The following is an 18,525-nucleotide window of genomic DNA, read 5'->3' on the forward strand; positions in this document are numbered from 1 at the left end:
CAATAATAGCTGATTGTCGAAAACATGTCTGCTAATAATTGTACTTGCGTATAATGCATCCTAAAGTTGACAATGAACGGAAATACATAAATATTAATGTAATTATTTTATTTCAGTTGACAATGCTCATTGGATAAGCAAGGATATACCTAAATAATCTAGTAACATAAATTGCATCATTGTTTGAGTCACAGATAACAAACATCAAGTACAGTATCCACTAATATACAATTTCAAGACTAGTGCTATGACTTGTACATATTAGAATAGTTATTTGATAAAAGATAATTTCAAATGCTTTTGGCTACCTACAATATTGACTTTACTTCTTGATTTTACCACTGGCTTCCGGGAAACAAATGCTCGTAGCCATATGGCTACTTGTTAAAAATTTAAACTTTGAGGCCTGGTTTGTTGCTTGAAACAATATACCAGCAATATCTTTTCAAAACACAGTGTTAAACACTGATTCTAAATAATCACTGAAGGCGTTTTCATTTACAATATTTCACATTATATATATGTATATTCCCACGTAACATAACTATCTAAAAATGCATGATCTTGCCCAAAAAATTGTAACTGGTGAAGCAGTCCTCATTTCCAAGGAAAGATATGCTGGAGGCTTTTTGTACTGCAAAAAAATCTGCTTTACAAAAACCTTGAGATCCATGCCATCAGTTTTAACAAGGAAGCCTTACAACAGCCTCATCAACATGAGAGTGACTTAAATGTGGAGATTTTGCCAGGCTGGAAGGCATTACATGTTGTTAAGGTCTACAAGCCATTTCACTGACTGTCCGAGTGTACGAGTGCATTGATTTCTACTTTCTCACTGTCTTTTCGCAGCTTTTAATAGGTTTTGAATCTGGTACCATTGTGCTCTGGGATCTTAAGAACAAGATAGCTGAGACAAGATACAGCTCCCCGGAGGTGAGACTCAAGCTTGTGCATCAAATGAACAGCTGCCTGCAAAATACTTATGTACATTTATTAAAAAAGTAGATCTAATTCAATTGAAACTTCACATTTCTTTTCCTAGTTAAATTATTTTTCACAGTTTGTACAAATTTTAAACACAAACAGATATTTATTGAAATGTTTTTGATGTAAAATTTAATTTTGGATGTTGCGTAAAGAATCTTTGTTGTATTTGTCTGTTGGTTTATGTGGTGCTGACATAAGGTTTTCACTTTGATGTTGATGGGATTAGACAAGGATATATTAGGCACAAAATATAATGGTTGTGTTTTCAGGACTGTCCCATTGTTTTACTTCAACCCAAATGTTTTTTATCACACCTGAAAGCAGTCATCAAGAAGCCCATATTTAACATTTTGAAAAAAAATCATCAGATGTTTCATATATTATTGTTGCTGTAGCTATTTTGACCAACAATTTCGAGAAATATTGCAAGTAACTTCTGTCCTATGCTAGCCATATTACTAAATTTGAAAAAAGAATTCAACCTACCAACCCATACCTGTTGGGTCCATGTCACCTGATACAAAATTATGTTTTGTTTGGCATTTCCTTCTCATTAATATTCTCATTGAGGTTATGAATACATATCTTTCTGATGATAATGCATATTGCAATTATAGTTAGAAACAACTCTAAACATGCTGATATTGAAAACAATTAATAATTAAAAATTGGTCATTTTACATGTTACATGCTTTATTATCTAGATACCTTCATGTATGAATTTGTTGACTTCTTGATCTGAATGATCAATTGCTTGTTGTTATAAACTAAAAGTGTTGCCGATGAATGTCTTAGTACCAACTAAACACCTGCGTTAATCTTCTGTAGTTTTGTGCAAAATCATGGATTAATATGAGAAAGAATACATACGAGAATGCATGACTGCATGAGAGACTGCATGAGAGAATACATACTACATTCCTGAAATCTACCCGTGTGACCTGGTGTTTGTTGCAGGCTCTACGGTCAATCGCCTGGCACCACGAAGGGAAGCAGTTCATGTGCAGTCATTCAGACGGAAGCCTGACAACATGGGGACTCAAGCCGACGCCCAAACCCATGAACAGCATGTTCCCCCATGGTAATCTTACACAGCAGGCCCACGGCACAAGGCAGTCCTAGCCAACTCACGTTGTTTCACAGGAACTTTGTGTAGTACTCTTGCTCCTTTCTGCAAGAAAAGATAGACAGATATGGAATTTCCTCTTTTTCTTCCAATGTCAGCCACAATGTTTATTCATTGTCTTGTACCAAATCTATTTTATAGGAAATTCCATTACATTAAGTTTAATAAATAAGGTAATTATACCAACCACTTCTGATGTTTTTATAAAATACTTCTGAATGACTAAATCTTTTATTTTATTTGTGATGGTGAGGTGGACAATTTAGTCTATGGAAAAATTCGGAAATTTTATGGCCCCTACATTGGCGCCCAACGTGGGTCTGAGCACGTTCATATTGAATTTGAGCAAAATAAGCCTCAGTACCCTACTATGCGGCCCGGGACGTGCCTTCTGTTGACGGGGGAGTATGTAGCAGGGCGAGGGGTCATCCCACAGATGACATCCTTACCTTGTCAGATTGCTGACAGGGTTAACCTCTTTGGTCATATGGACAAGGCGTCCGTCCTCTGATCAGAAGGTCCGTGGTTCGAATCCCATCACGGGACTCAGAAATTTTATGGCCGCTACACTAGTCTCTTGCAGTTATCATTCTAAGCTCCCATTAGGAGGGTACACCCTAAGCTACCACTGAGGCGCTGGAAGATTAACAGTCACGTAACCATCTCATCCGAAGGGTACCCATTCACAGCTGGGTGAACCGAGGCATATTTTGAACAAAGTCACTTGCCTAAGTAGGCACCACGTGACATGCAGGAGTGCTGGGGACCTCTTAAAAACCCAAATTCCCAGTGTGCCTTCATATATTTCAGTGATGCTTTTTGTTTCAGCCAAACTTGGCAAGGATGGCAAACCAGACCCGTGCAAGCCTATAACCAAGGTCGACTGGAAATCAATCCGAAATGGGTAAGCTGTTTGTCAGTCTCTGTTTATTACTTTCACAGACTTAATAGAGTTGTTCATATTAGCTGGCTAGGTTTCAGAATGTCAGTCTACTCAGTATGGCTTGAGGAGGGAAGAATTATTTGGAATTTTATGAAAAAGAATATGATGCTCTTGGTGATGCATATATTAAAATATAGAATTTAATATGAGTCTGTGTGATGAACTCATTTGGTATACATGCCTAATTCGTATTTGGGAGACATTTTTAAAGTTTGTTGTAAATATTGTATAGTGACATTGATATAGAAGATACCTGTATTTGCTTGTCAGATAACATTTCTATCTCATTGAGTGATCAGACAAAGCTGATATTTTCATTTGTGGCAGATTCAGCCTTGTCTGTTCACTAGATGAGATGAATGTTTTATTTAACCAGAAAAGACACATGGTCTATTTATTATGTATTTTCTTACTAATTTTCACTAACTGATGTTCATGATCCATCTCTGATATACATAGCGGCACTGAGGCCTTCTGAAAGTAGTTCTGGGCCCCGTTCCACAAAGCGATCTTAGTGCTACGTTGATCGTAAGCCTATGATAAAGTATGGGAGTTACGACCAACTTAGCACTAAGATCGCTTTGTGGAACGTGGCTCTGGCATAACATGTCATTTCATTTAAGTGAGATATTTAGATATTATGTTTTCTAATACTTAATAAATTATGTTATATTTTTGGCACATTGTTCAGTTTTCATCCTCCAACAAATTGTCATCACAAACACTTAAATCCCTGGTTCTGATATATTTTTTACATACATTTTACCTCCTTCAAGGAAGGTTAGTGTGTGGTATAATATGCATCTTGGTCAATATTGCCATGAGTGATGTTCACTTCTTGCTTTCACTCGGATAAAGCCTATTTTTAAAAAAATAATTGCTTCACGGACAAAAAGTGTTGGAAGACACTTGAAGAATGAGTGGGAGCGAAAGGTCGGTGCTGGAGAGCCATGAATATTGTGTGTTTTTTGTTTTGTTTAAAAAAAATTATTTTGGGTAGAACAGGTATTGTTTTTTTTTAATGAAATGGTAACTGTGGTCATGTTCTTATTCATTGCATTGTTATTTTTAAGAAGCCTCAAAACTAAAGACTCTTTTCATTTGACTGGTTTAATTTGTGTGAAGATAAAATAAACTCTGTAGTGTTCCTCAATATAAAGAAGTTGACCAGATATTTCACCATAATGTTTGTACAGAAAAAACCCACTGCTACACAGAATTGGAAAGTTTAAAATTGTCTAATCTTGATTAAAAAAACAATAGTTTTTAGAAACTTTATAGTTCACAAGGAAGAGAATTACGGATGGCGTAAAACCATACTCACTCACTCCCCATTTCATTATTATTTAGAATGCAGTGTTTGCATTGGTCTTTGAAAAAATGGGGTCGACTTGGATGCGTTAGCTGCAAGAGGCACAGGCGCAGGTGCGAATCTATCTTGCGGGGGTTTGGGTGCATGACCCCATTCATGTACATTTTTCAAATGTAGACCTGAAATGATGTGTTTTAGGCCATTCTTGAGCACAAATAAAATTTGTGTCTTTTTTTATGTGTGTATCATGGTTCTTGTTGGGCGAAAAGAACTCAAAACAAAATGATAAGTTATGCATGAAGTAAAGTTTTATCAAACTGAGAAATGCATAAGGGAATGCATGTAGGTTTCTTTTTTTGCATCCCAGTTTTTTTCAGTGCGTATTTGTTTTTATGGGACGCCGTAAAGGCAAACACTGGAATGTGAAGATTACAGGAGATATGGCTGGTTAGACCTGAGGCTGGTTGAATGAACACGAAACTGACATTCATAGGTGTATGAATGATACATTTTAATGTTTATGGATTTAAAACTTTTGATCATTCAAATACTTTAACCTTGAACTCTGAGTTTTTGCATACTTTGTAAAAACTGTTTGTAATCCAATATCCATTTTTTGACCTTTCGAAGAAATGCAGATCGAAATATGAACTCGATCTGTGCCTAGATTGACAGTAGCAGTCAAAAAGATGAATTTCTATCCATGAAATACTTTAAGTATCTATTTGGCAAATTGTTATAATCACCTTTGATTAATTGGTCAGTGGAACTAATGGCCACAGGTTCAATGTCAACTATGGATATATATCGCCCGTCACGTTGATCCCGTTGGCCATTTTGATGTTCTGCTCTTAAAGTAAATGTAAAGGTCACAGTGACCGACTTAATGATTTACTCAGGTACTGTAAATCTCCAAATAAATATGACTGCTGACCCCTAGCCAAAAATCCGACTCAAAATCAATGCAAGATTTACAGTAGTTCTTAACAGATATTTCTCATCTAATGATGATATTATTTAAATCTAATTGTTGTGACCAAACTTTAAATATGTTACTGTCAAGCAATTTGAGAATACTGTCATACATACGCTCATGGCATCTTTTCATCTTGAGGAACTATTTTTTCTGCCATACAGCTGGTTGTTATATGGCTGTCAGTGTAAACATACAATGAGGCCTACCTAATAAAATCATGTGTACTGGTACCGTATGTCGCCATCTATAAAGCGACCCCATGTGTAAGGTGACCCCCGCTGTTCAAGCCTTCAAAATCGATGTTAATTTATATACCCCGTCTATAAAGCGAATCGGAATGAAACATGTCACCAGCTCATACACAATCCCTATATTTGCAATTCAGGGAAACAAACAGATTATAACAATTAAACTCGGTCAATAATTTGAAATTTGAGATAAAACATCACTAGACACGATGGCTTAGCAATTAAATTGTATTTCCTGTTCTGCTGGGCATTGTTTTATATGCAGAGATTAAGATTACCATGTGTATGTTTTGTAAATTAAACTGGAAGCAACCATCAACTGTGCACACGTTTCTCGCAACCTACCGTGATTCGGTTAAAAATGACCAAATAGTATAACTTTAATTTATGGTATGCATACATCCTTTGATCCTTTTACTCCTGCTATCACGGGGGGTGTAGCATCACACAGACATTGTAAATACTCAGATGATGGATTGTTTGAAAGAGAAAGTCTTTTATCAGCGAATGAGATGTTTTACAGTTGTTCATGCAATTAGAGAGAAAACTACGACTGTTTCTTAAGCGTCCGAAAACCCATAACATGTGGATATATTTCAAATAGCTTTAGGAAGTGGTTGTTATGCTTAGGCTAAAAAAAAAATAGTCTTGGTTCTCAGGCACCGCCCACATCATGATAAAGTGCGCCGCACGTTTTGTTTTTATTTCCATTTAAAAAAAAATCAAAAAAATCCTCAAATACTTCAAGTCCAATGGTGGAAAAATACTGTATTCCAGTATTTTACTATCAAGGAATACATTTATGTAGGGAGGCCCTTTCCCGGGTTGATTGTACACAATTGTTTATTGATTACACAACTGTTTATTGGTTGCATACTAGTTTGAACAACCCCCCCCAAAAAGACACCACCCGCCCGCACTATATTTTCAAAAAACATTGCCTGAGAACAAATTCTTTTATTTTTTTAAGCCTTAGTTATATATTATTATGAATGCAATCTCAAAATACAATGTTAAGATTGGCCTACCTCTGAATGAAACAAAATAGAACTGTAAAAAATCCCATATCAGACAAAATAATGCCAGGACTTGGTCTAAAGTCCTTGGTGAATCCCTGCATGAGTATGGCGTGATGTTCCATTGTATATGGTCCTAGCAGTACTTATCCAGTAGGCTATGATTCTGGATTAACAGGTTCCAGATTAACAAGGTTTTGCTGTATCTTACGTATGTCTTTGTGTACTGCCTGTACCTACCTCAAAGTGCTTGTCAGGTCTGAGTGGTCCACATGCACATGTGAGATAATCACCCTGATTGTTTGTTTCAGTGAGCCGCTAGTGATCTTCTCAGGTGGGATGTCATACGACCGAGCTGGCCGGACTCCAAGTATTACAGTGATGAATGGAAGGAGCACCACAGTGTTAGAGATGGAGCACAACGTGGTGGACTTTGTGGTGCTTTGTGAGACTCCATGGTCAAATGGTGAGGGTGACAGTCTTTACTTTGTGGGAAGTCTTGGGCAGAATAGGTCCCCAGTATTCCTTGATTGTCTCCCGTGGAAATTCTGGGGCAGAATAGGATCTCAGCACTCCTTGCTTGTTTCCTGAAGGGGAGGAATAGGTCCCAAGTACTCCTTGATTATCTCCTGAAGGGAATTCTTGGGCGGAATAGATCTGCAGTGCTCCTTGCTTTTCTTCTGTGGGATTTCCGATGAAGAACAGGTCCCAAGTACCCCATGCTTGTCTCCTGAAGGGAAGTCTGATGAAGAATAGGTCCCCAGTCTTCCTTTGCTTGTCTCCTGTGGGAATTCCGATGAAGAATAGGTCCCAAGTACCCCATGCTTGTCTCCTGTTGGAATTCCGATGAAGAATAGGTCCCAAGTACCCCATGCTTGTCTCCTGAAGGGAAGTCTGATGAAGAATAGGTCCCCAGTCCTCCTTTGCTTGTCTTCTGTGGGAATCCCGATGAACAATAGGTCCCAAGTACCCCATGCTTGTCTCCTGAAGGGAAGTCTGATGAAGAATAGGTCCCCAGTCCTCCTTTGCTTGTCTTCTGTGGGAATCCCGATGAAGAATAGGTCCCAAGTACCCCATGCTTGTCTCCTGAAGGGAAGTCTGATGAAGAATAGGTCCCCAGTCCTCCTTTGCTTATCTTCTGTGGGAATCCCGATGAAGAATAGGTCCCAAGTACCCCATGCTTGTCTCCTGAAGGGAAGTCTGATGAAGAATAGGTCCCCAGTCCTCCTTTGCTTGTCTTCTATGGGAAGCCTGGGGCAGACTATATCTCCAGTAAACCATTAGAGCCAACAAATTAGGGTTGGATGGTTTTAGGTTGTGACCTGATCATTGCTCATGCTGTTAACCACTTTGGCCAGATTTACATATTAACAGGCTGATATGAGATATATTGCAATATTGATTGCTGTGGCTTTAATAGCATCCACTCACTCACACAAATGAATGTCATCTTCAGTTCGTTTATTTATTAGGGAGCCAAGCGGCTCCTAACATGAATATGTAAGGAGCCAAACCAAAGTTTTTAGGAGCCAACAGATATCTTAAACAGATATTGTTGCCAGTTATGTTAACTTTAAGGTAGTCAAGTGGCGAGCAGTAGATAAATTTAGGTTGCCAATCATAGATCTAAGTTGCATTTGGCCACCTTTGGTCGCTACTTAGAGGTCTGATCTAAGATTTGGCTTTATCATTGAATGAGGATTCAGTATCGTAAACTGAAACTAATGTTTATTAGCGTGTGAATGACATCGTTCGACACTGAGCCTCTATCCCCAAACCCCTTCCGTCCTCCTTGAAAAAACTGCTTGAAATTGTCAAATAGTTGCATTATTTGTGATCTTTAGGCAGGTAAAAGACACTTCTAGACTGATGGCTATTGTATATGTTTGTTCCAGATTTCCAAGACCCCTATGCTATTGTCGTGCTGCTGCAAAATGATCTTGTTGTTGTGGATCTTACGTCGCCCGGGTAAGATCATATACATGTAGTTGAATATATCATATCATGGATAGTGCTAATAATCTCTTTGTCATCATGGTCACATTGGTGTATTGAAATATAAGGTGGAATATTGCTGACTGTGGCATAAAACAACATTAACAGACTCACCAACTAATAAAGACACGTCTGTATATAAATTACAAGGTTACCAATTCATCATGCAATGAAGTGTAACTTTTTGAACGTGTTGAAATAGTGGAAGGTTCTACTCAATATATCACATCCCAATTGTGTCGATCGATGCTCATGTTGTCAGTCATTGGATTGTCTGGCCATACTCGATTATTTTCAGACATGTCTACAGCTTACCATAGGCTACAAAGATTGGGGTGGGCTTGGCACTAGTGATGCGTTGAGCGCCAATGGCGTTACACCATGTTTCACAGATGCCAGATGCCAGATCTTGCTGGAATATTGCTCAGTATGGCCTGCCCATGTCATATCAAAAGACATTAAAGGGTGGTACTTGTTGTTACTTCTTGTCATGGTGCTCGACATTAAGGGATAAAACAGGCACAGAGTCAGTATGATGTGTCAGAGTGGGGTATCCATCAGAGCTCCAGATAAGCTTTTGGTGTTGTGGGCATTTTACCCATGCATTTTAAAATCATTGGGTATCAGTAATTCTATCTGGGTATTCAAATTTCTGTTACCCACTAGTTTTTTCACACGTGGGTATTTAAGTTAAATATTTAAAAACACTATTCATCTTGTCCCTGCAAACTGGTGTCGTGTGTGTTCGAGAGCTTTATAGAACTCAAAAATACCACAATACTTCCATAAGAAAGTGTGATGGCAAATGATCATGATGTAACTGTCATCGTGGAGTTTGGCAAGGTTGTCGTAATGCCCGTTTATAATTTCAAAATAAGTTGCTGATTTGCTAATCGAATACGCAGGGTTACTTCACAATATTTTGATGATATGCACAAGTTTTATTTTTGTAGCGTATATGTAATGTCCGTTGCGGATTTTATTTTACTGCGTATTTCTGCATTTCTGATGCATATTTTACGCAGATACGCAGCTTATCTGGAGCTCTGATCCATGTTAAACTGTGTCATGGCATCTCAGTGGGCTGACACTATAAAACCAGCATACATCAGGACTAGGACTAGCAGACAAGCACATGCATACACATCGCTTTACATGTAGAACACAACGTTAAACCCCATTTCACCCTACCTTACCTTATGTGCTGCAGAATAGGTCCAGTGCTTGATGTAAGCGCTAACGAGTAAGAACCTGGTTGTTCAAAGCAACCTTAGCACTACGACTGTCATAAGTCTATGTTAAGGTATGGGAGTTACGATCACCTTAGCGGTAAGATCGCTTTGTACAACGGCACCCAGGTGGTTATGGTTGGAACCTGAAGCTGATGTTGTGTCATTGTGACCTGACTGTGTAGATCATGCTCGTTCAGTGAAAGCACTGGTGTGCCTGACTTGACTATTTAATAGCTCTTGATTATTGTAGATTACTCATAAGAAGTTAAACAAGACCCGAATTTTTCAAATGACTCCTGTTAATCTGTCATAGCGGGTGGGTATTGCACCACACAGCCTTCTAATTGTGGATGTTCTTTAACTAGTTTTGAGAAGTATGTGTGTATTAAGCCACAACTAGACTGCGACTTTATCGTCCTAAGCCCCTATCTGGTAAATTTTCTTTTGGTCTTGTTTCATCAGTGTGTACTTGTAACCTATGCCCGAGTTACCCCATATAATGCATTAGGTTCCTGACAACCTCGGTTTCACCTAGTAACCAGCCCATCTTCCAAACCACGGTTTTAAAGCGGTTCTCTTCCAAACCAGGATTTGAAATGGGTCACTTCTAAACCTGCACGGTTTTACAATTGAGGTTTTATAAACTGGCCTCTTGATATGAACACAAGATTCTGTTTTGATTGGTTAAATGTCACAATTGTTTTCACATGATGTGAATCAAACCTGCAACCTCATGTATCGTGTTATCTTTAGTAAACCCACTGTTTTCCCACTGAGCCACTGGGGCAGGCGATGAAAACTTGTTCAGTTTTACATGTCATGACTCCGACTGATCCATGCTGCACATATCTTTTCTCTCGCACGCTTAATTTGAATCCCTTTTAAACCAAAACCCCCAAGGAGTGTTTTACCCTATACATGCACTATGGTTAATATCCGCTGACGATAATGTCAAAATACAAGTTTGGGCGTGTAGACCGAAAAATATTTGGCACAGCTTTCTCATACAGAGACTTGATTATTTACAGCTAGAGGTGTGTTGGCTGTAGCGTAAATCAGCATGTGATCAAGGAAAGAAAATATATCAATTTTCAATGTGTTCAAGTGACACCGTACACCCTGTTGCAGATACCCATGTTTCGAGAACCCATACCCAATGGACCTCCATGAGTCTCCGGTGACGGCCTGTCAGTATTACGCTGACTGTCCCCCAGACCTCATACCTGCGTTCTACTCTGTCGGCTCAAAACAGAAGAAAACTGGCTTCACAGAAAAGGTGGGTATAAAACTACCAAGGCTGGTTTTGAAATTGGGATGCATGTATTGAAAACAAATTGAATTCAGTGACCCATGCAGTTGGCAGTGTATAGGATCTGGACCCTGATCCACAGAAAGGGGGACACGGGTGGCCCAGTCGTCCAAGGCGCTGCGATTGGCTGTGCAGAGTTGTGTCCCTTTGGCATGCCAGAAACCTGTGATAGTGGGTTCGAATCCCGGTTTGCCACGATTATGTTTCTAGGTTTGTCAGCACCATACTCATGCTCGTGGGTTTCACCAAAGTGGTAAATGTCTCAGACCTGCATCACTTCGGGCTTTCCTCCCACATTAAGCTGAAATGCTGTGATATAACTGGAATACTGTTAAAAGCGGCGTTAAACCCAACTCGCTCATTCCACAGAAAGGATCTGATTGCTTCTATAGCTGCAAGTCTCATATTTAAACAACGACTCTAAGAAGTCATAGTGCTAAGACAGTTTTGTGGAATGAGGGCATAAATGGAAAGATCTGTTTTAATGGGCAAGTAAAGTTAAAAAAATGATTGCCATTTAGTTGCGCATATAAATTGTCCCAGATATATAAAGTCAATTCCCAAGAGAAAAAGTATCATATTCTTCTTTGAAAGTATTTCAATGTCCAAGTGACAGTGCTGAAATCACATGCCCCACAATTGGATTACAAGACAAAATATTTTGGGGAGAGGACTAAAACTACCAGGGCAATGGTGCAGCGATGCATGACAATGTTTTGTGTTGCTTGGCAGCTATTTATGTACGGATACGTCAGGAAGCGGTCAATGTAAAAGTGTTGCTATTTCTGTTAATCCTACAAAAATAACATTGCATATATTGCTGATTTTGTGAAACGCCCTTCGATCTTTACATTGTGAATAATTAAAATAACAATTAATGTCTGTCAGAAGCTTTTCATGACTAACAACCTGTTTGGGTACCATAAACGGTGACTTCTTACTTGTCCAGCAGCTGGCCAAGGGATAATCCCCATTGTGATAAAAAGACTGAGCACTGTATTATTTGTCTTATTTGTCCAATTTCACATTTAATATTTCCAGTGTTCGAAACAAGTCCAATGGTTAAGGTATCCTAAGGACTAAATTATCTCTCTTTAAGAGTGACTGCCTCCATGGTCTAGTGGTAGAGTGTCCCCCTAGAGAGCGGAAGGCCTGGGGTTCGATCCCTGGCCACGAAAAACCAAAAGATGTTCCCCTGCTTGGTGCTTGGCATTAAGGGCCTAAAACAAGGACTGGTCGGCTCGGAGTCAATATACTGTGTCTGAGTGGGGTATTAACATTAAACTGGGGCATGGTATCTCAGTGGGCTATCACTATAAGATAGGCATTAGTTAGGACTAGCACAAGCAGCCTCACATAAACACATGTGCATATAAGTGCAATAATCTTGGACACAGCGTTAAACTCCATTGCACCTCAGGGGCGGTCGGGTAGCCTAGTGGTTAAGGCGTTCGCTCGTCACGCCGAAGACCCGGGTTCGATTCCCGACATGGGTACAATGTGTGAAGCCCATTTCTGGTGTCCCCCGCCGTGATATTGCTGGAATATTGCTAAAAGCGGCGTAAAACCATATTCACTCACTCACTCACTCATTGCACCTCACCTCACCTCACCTCACCTCTCCTCTCCTCTCCTCTCCTCTCCTCTCCTCTCCTCTCCTCACCTCACCTCTCCTCTCCTCTCCTCTCCTCTCCTCTCCTCTCCTCTCCTCTCCTCTCCTCACCTCACCTCACCTCACCTCACCTCTCCTCTCCTCTCCTCTCCTCTCCTCTCCTCTCCTCTCCTCTCCTCACCTCACTTTTTAGGTGTTTTGCTATATGTTATCATTATAAGGACTAGAGGGCTAAAACGGTCAGTTTCCATCGCTGAATTTTTCATTTCCATAATTCACAGTCAAGAGGTGAAACAGCATTGTGATAATGTTCTCTGGTTTCTGGTTGTCTCTTCTCCCTCTTATGGGCATGTCTAGGTTTTGATACTTCTTCTTGGGTGGCATCAAACTAACTGGATGTGTCGCAGTATTATCCAGCTCCACCTGTAGTATCTCAGTGAATTTGTACATATTTGGATGCCATCCCTCAAGATCATTTCTGGCATCGTCCCACTGCTCAGAGACATATCATTGTGCTTCCTGACAAAGCCATCTTTGTGTTAATGTTGGTTGAGCATCCTTTTTGGGAATGTTTTCAATGAATGGCAGTTTGATGTCTGGTCTTGTTCGTGAACTTTTATCTGGCAAAAAACAAGTGCCGATCCCTCTTAGAATTGGGAATAAACTGTAAATCAGCCTGCACATTTGCCTCTGTGGAATTCTGTTTCTTGTCTGTAATCCCTTTTATAGCCCAAATCGTACTGAATGATTAATATCTTCACACAGTCATTGATATATCGTCGAGTACCCTATTTTCGAACAGCCGTGTTTGATATTGATTTGTGGCATTATAGGGAGAGGTGTGATTTCATCAAAGCTGCCAACTTGAGAATGCATGCATTCGGCCTGTCAACATTGAGTTCATGTGAAGTACTGAACACCTGTCAGAAAACTCCGTCGTCATGCAGGCTTTTGGTGCCTGTGTCATGATGAAAAGGAAGAGTAAATTAGTGGGGACACTATAATGTGACAAATGTTCATATTTTGTGAATAGGTTTCAAACTATCAATTACTTATTGAGTATAAATGCAGACCTGCAAGTATTATGTTGAGAACCGTGCGCCAAAACATGTCTCTTTAAGAAAACCCGTTAAGTACGAAACCAATCAGGTGTTTGACAATAGGTGACGTCACTTGAGTACAGCAGAAGTTTACAGACGGTTTGGAGGGCGCACCTTTTATTGAGGAGTTTTTTTCTTTTGGAATGTAGCTGAAATCTATTGTTGAGGACATCATACCTACTGGTATGAAGCAGAATTTGAGTTTTGATTCACTCATCCCTTCAAATATCAGCAATGCCATCTTAACTGTTCGAAAATAGGCTATGTCAGGATATATTTTAAACATTTTCACTCAGTACAGTTACAGTACTCATGTGAATAGAGCTAACCAGTTAGTTGTGCCATTATATTTTGTGAGATATTCACCAATTACTTGTCTTACGTGATATCTCTCCCCCCCCCCACCCCCACCCCCCCCCACCCCCTGTTGTCTTACCCATCCCCATGCTTGGGTGAATCTGTACCCATAACAATAGCTACACTGGTAGACACAAGGTAGCCGGCCTTGTCCCGGCCCGATCGTTGAAATTACTCAGCACGTCAAGCAGCGGGAAGGCGTTTTAACCCCACCGGGGGGAATCACATTTGTGGTGGCATGTTTTGTTTGGGATCAATCATTGATGGATCTCCCAGAGGTGGGCGTCATGTCTGTTACTGTCTGACCATATGTCTTGTCAATCATTGATGGATCTCCTAGAGTAGTGTGGCATGTCTGTTACTGTCTGACCATGTGTCTGAGCAATCATTGATGGATCTCCCAGAGGTGTGGTTATGTCTGTTACTGTCTGACCACATGTCTGGTCAATCATTGATGGATCTCCTAGAGCAGTGTGGCATGTCTGTTACTGTCTGACCATGTGTCTGAGCAATCATTGATGGATCTCCCAGAGGTGTGGTTATGTCTGTTACTGTCTGACCATATATCTGGTCAATCATTGATGGATCTCCTAGAGTAGTGTGGCCTGTCTGTTACTCTCTGACCGCTAGTCTGGGCAATCATTGATGGATCTCCTAGAGTAGTGTGGCCTGTCTGTTACTCTCTGACCGCTAGTCTGGGCAATCATTGATGGATCTCCTAGAGTAGTGTGGCATGTCTGTTACTCTCTGACCGCTAGTCTGGGCAATCATTGATGGATCTCCTAGAGCAGTGTGGCATGTCTGTTACTGTCTGACCATGTGTCTGAGCAATCATTGATGGATCTCCCAGAGGTGTGGTTATGTCTGTTACTGTCTGACCATATGTCTGGTCAATCATTGATGGATCTCCTAGAGTAGTGTGGCCTGTCTGTTACTCTCTGACCGCTAGTCTGGGCAATCATTGATGGATCTCCTAGAGTAGTGTGGCCTGTCTGTTACTCTCTGACCGCTAGTCTGGGCAATCATTGATGGATCTCCTAGAGTAGTGTGGCATGTCTGTTACTCTCTGACCGCTAGTCTGGTCAATCATTGATGGATCTCCTAGAGTAGTGTGGCATGTCTGTTACTCTCTGACCGCTAGTCTGGGCAGTCATTGATGGATCTTCCCGTGTGGTCATGTCTGTGTCTGAGGACTGGTGGTGACAGTGTGTGTGTTGGTGATGTTTCAGCAGGGCTGGCCAGTACAGGGAGGAGAGTGGCCCACACTGGCTTGCAGTTATCCAGAAATCATCATCACCGGGTAAGTACAGTACAGAGATGTGAACATGTACATGTTGAATCAAAAACAATATTCGACTTGAAATGGGAAGTAAAATTATGTGGCTGATAACAAATTCTTGATGTTTTAATAATGTTTCCATGATGCTGATCTTGACAGTTGGGTAGCCAAGTGGTTGTCTTATTTCACCCATAGACCTGGGTTCAATTTCCCACAATGTGTCAATTCCATTCTTGGTGTGGACCCGTGAAGATCCGTGGTAGAATAGGTCTTCAGCAACCCATGCTTTTTGTAAGAGGCAAATAACGAGATCGGGTGGTCAGGTTCGCTGACTGGGTTGATGCATGTCATTTTATCCAAATTGCGTGGACTCAATTATTTACAGATCACTGTCATATAGCTGGAATATTGCTGAGTGCGGCGTTAAACAACAAACAAACAAACATTCTTGGAGTTGCTGTGATATGTGTGGAATATTCGTGTGAAAGCTTTTTAAAACCCACTCATCCAGTTGATAGAAAATGAGTAGATGAACAATTCGAAAAAAATAAGTATATCTGATCACAAGACATTTGCCTCAAGCACTATGCGCACATAATGTTTCTTATAGCAAGTTCCGTTATTGTTTCTACTCGTGAAGATCTGGAATAGAATAGGTCTTCAGCCACCCATGCTTGCCCTAAAAGGCGACTCAGCTTGTAGTAAGAGGTGACGAACGAGATCACGTGGTCAGACTCGCTGACTAGGTTGATACATGACATTGTATTCCAATTGCATAGATTGATGCTGATGATGTCAATCACTGGATTGTCTGGTCCAGACTTGATCTTTTTTACAGACCGCCGTCATATAGCTGGAATATTGCTGAGTGAGGTGTTAAACAACAAACAAACAAACAAACTTATGAGGCCACTAACATTATAACTAAAATAATGGTTAAAAAATATAACCATAGGCACTAGACACAATAAAGGGTTAAGCCATGCAGTCGGAAAGTGGGCAACCCATGTGTTAAGTGTTTCTGGTAGATGCACATGGGACATGCTTAACCTTTACAGGTTGTGTTGTGATGATTTAAAACAAAGAGTTTGAAGTAATCAATCTTTTATGAAGTATGTACTTGAAAGTGTCAATTCCATGGCCAATATGAAGAGAGCATCCTTTGGGATGTGGCTATAGGCTTTTAGTCGAGGAGAAACCTGTTAATGTTTATTCAAAGACATAGCTGTGTCTTGATTTTATTTTTAGATAATTGCGTCTTCTGCACACAATTCTGGATGTTGATTTGATGATGAAGAAGGCAGATAAAACATGGAATAGCTTGAGTGGATGAATTCCATTTTTCCACTCTTATGAGATACTGACACATGAATCATGAAACTATGGTTTCGTTTGAAAAACAAATTATAATACATAATGATCTTAAATAGAAAGAAGAAGAAAAGTTTGATTTGCATCTCATCATTTTTGGCCAACCAAAAGACCAGAGACATAACCCTTTTTTCAAGCCTAGGATTGACTCAGTTTTAGGGTAGCAAGGGTCATGTTCATGCTATCAACCACTGGTTTGATTATTTAAATTCTGCTTTGATATAGCTGGACTATTGCAGGCAGCAATGTTAAATAACGAGCACTTGCTCACCGACTGAGTGAATAACTGACTGATTGATTGCAAGTTTGTTATTGTCTTTTTAGACATGCTGATGGATCGCTCAAGTTCTGGGACGCATCTGCTGGTGAGTCACATTCAAACAGCATTTCTGCTGAAATGGAAACAATTATCATAAAACAGCTAGCAAGTTATCAGGCAAATTGCAGGGCACAGTAATTTCCTAATGCTCTCATTATGCCTGCCGTAAGCTGATGTGCTAAGGTATTCTGTCAGCCTTAAACCAACTCCATCACTCACTCACTCATCATTTTTTGAGGAAGACCTTGTTTTGGGTTGAATGTTCCCAGTACATCACAGTCGGTATTCGAGGACGATTCCAACACAAAAAACATCCAAGTCCTTATTGCAGAATTGAAATGTTTCCAGATAAGATGCTGGTTAGAACTGGTCTTCAGAAAGCCATGCTTGTCGTAAGAGGTGACTGCATGGATTAGGTGATCAGGCTTGCTGACTTTGTTGATAATTGTCTCAATTGTATAGATTGATGCTCATGATGTCAAACACAGGATTGTCTGATCTAGACTTGATTATTTACAGACTGATGTCTTTCAGCTGGAATATTGCTGAATGCAGCATTAAACAACAAATAAACACCATATAGAATCAATGCTTTCAGTTTTTTCATGCCAATCATTTTCCACATTTCAGTGACATTGCAAGTGTTGTACAAGCTAAAAACTGCCAAAATCTTCGAAAAACCAAAAAAGACGCCGGAAAGTCAAGACGATGACCCTTTTGCAATCCAGATGATCTACATGTGCAGTGAGAGTCGTCTGCTGTGTGTGGCAGGTGCAAGTCATTGCATGCTCTTCAAGTTCAGCAAACAAGAGGCAAATCTCGATATCCCTGTAAGTTTAATCGCCATAAATTCTCCCAGCCCAATGATTTGATAGAATAGATTCCTAGTGCTCTGTATTGTTAGCAGCGTTGATGATCCGAGGTACTACATCTCCGATATGAAATGAAAATCCTGTGGACCCTAGATGTTATGAATTTAGCTGGAAAATATTATTTTTTTTGAGTATTTAGAGGAGGGAAAAGAGGTTCCGAGTTGTTTTGAGATCAAGGCGAATCCAGTACTGGTGACTTCATTTATGGATGGCCTCGTATCATTTTGTAAATCTGTAATCAGCCTTGATGAAGCCTTCTTATGATTAATGGTAGAAAGCTAATGTTTTGAAAATATTGGAAAACATTCTGAAAAGTTACCAGACTTCAGGTGACAATTTTCTGTTTTTACGGGGCTCGATTTAAGGAACTTGATTTAACTTGTACCAGGTGCATGTTGACATGAAAACCAAGTTGCACCAAACAAAACCAGCCTGCCCTCAGTCCCATAAATTATCAAAGTTAAAACATGT

At 40.0% G+C, this 18,525-nt stretch overlaps 1 protein-coding gene across 7 annotated transcripts in view; it reads left to right on the plus strand.

Moving 5' to 3' along the window:
• The window catches only part of LOC124123000 (syntaxin-binding protein 5-like), a 154,835-nt gene that overhangs the window by 94,403 nt on the left and 41,907 nt on the right, over nucleotides 1-18,525 (plus strand). For 5 of the 7 annotated variants that reach the window (XM_046486229.2, XM_046486235.2, XM_046486233.2 and 2 more), the window contains exons 7-15: nucleotides 850-933; nucleotides 1,945-2,068; nucleotides 2,942-3,017; nucleotides 6,920-7,074; nucleotides 8,504-8,576; nucleotides 10,964-11,111; nucleotides 15,443-15,513; nucleotides 17,188-17,228; nucleotides 17,813-18,012. In XM_046486229.2, the coding sequence (XP_046342185.1) occupies nucleotides 850-933; nucleotides 1,945-2,068; nucleotides 2,942-3,017; nucleotides 6,920-7,074; nucleotides 8,504-8,576; nucleotides 10,964-11,111; nucleotides 15,443-15,513; nucleotides 17,188-17,228; nucleotides 17,813-18,012 (972 nt within the window). The remainder of the gene's footprint in view (nucleotides 1-849; nucleotides 934-1,944; nucleotides 2,069-2,941; nucleotides 3,018-6,919; nucleotides 7,075-8,503; nucleotides 8,577-10,963; nucleotides 11,112-15,442; nucleotides 15,514-17,187; nucleotides 17,229-17,812; nucleotides 18,013-18,525) is intronic. The other 2 variants (XM_046486230.2, XM_046486232.2) reach the window with 1 other exon arrangement.

This window comes from Haliotis rufescens, unplaced genomic scaffold, assembly GCF_023055435.1.
Source record: "Haliotis rufescens isolate VD_foot unplaced genomic scaffold, xgHalRufe1.0.p SCAF_5, whole genome shotgun sequence".
Classification (NCBI taxonomy): domain Eukaryota; kingdom Metazoa; phylum Mollusca; class Gastropoda; order Lepetellida; family Haliotidae; genus Haliotis; species Haliotis rufescens.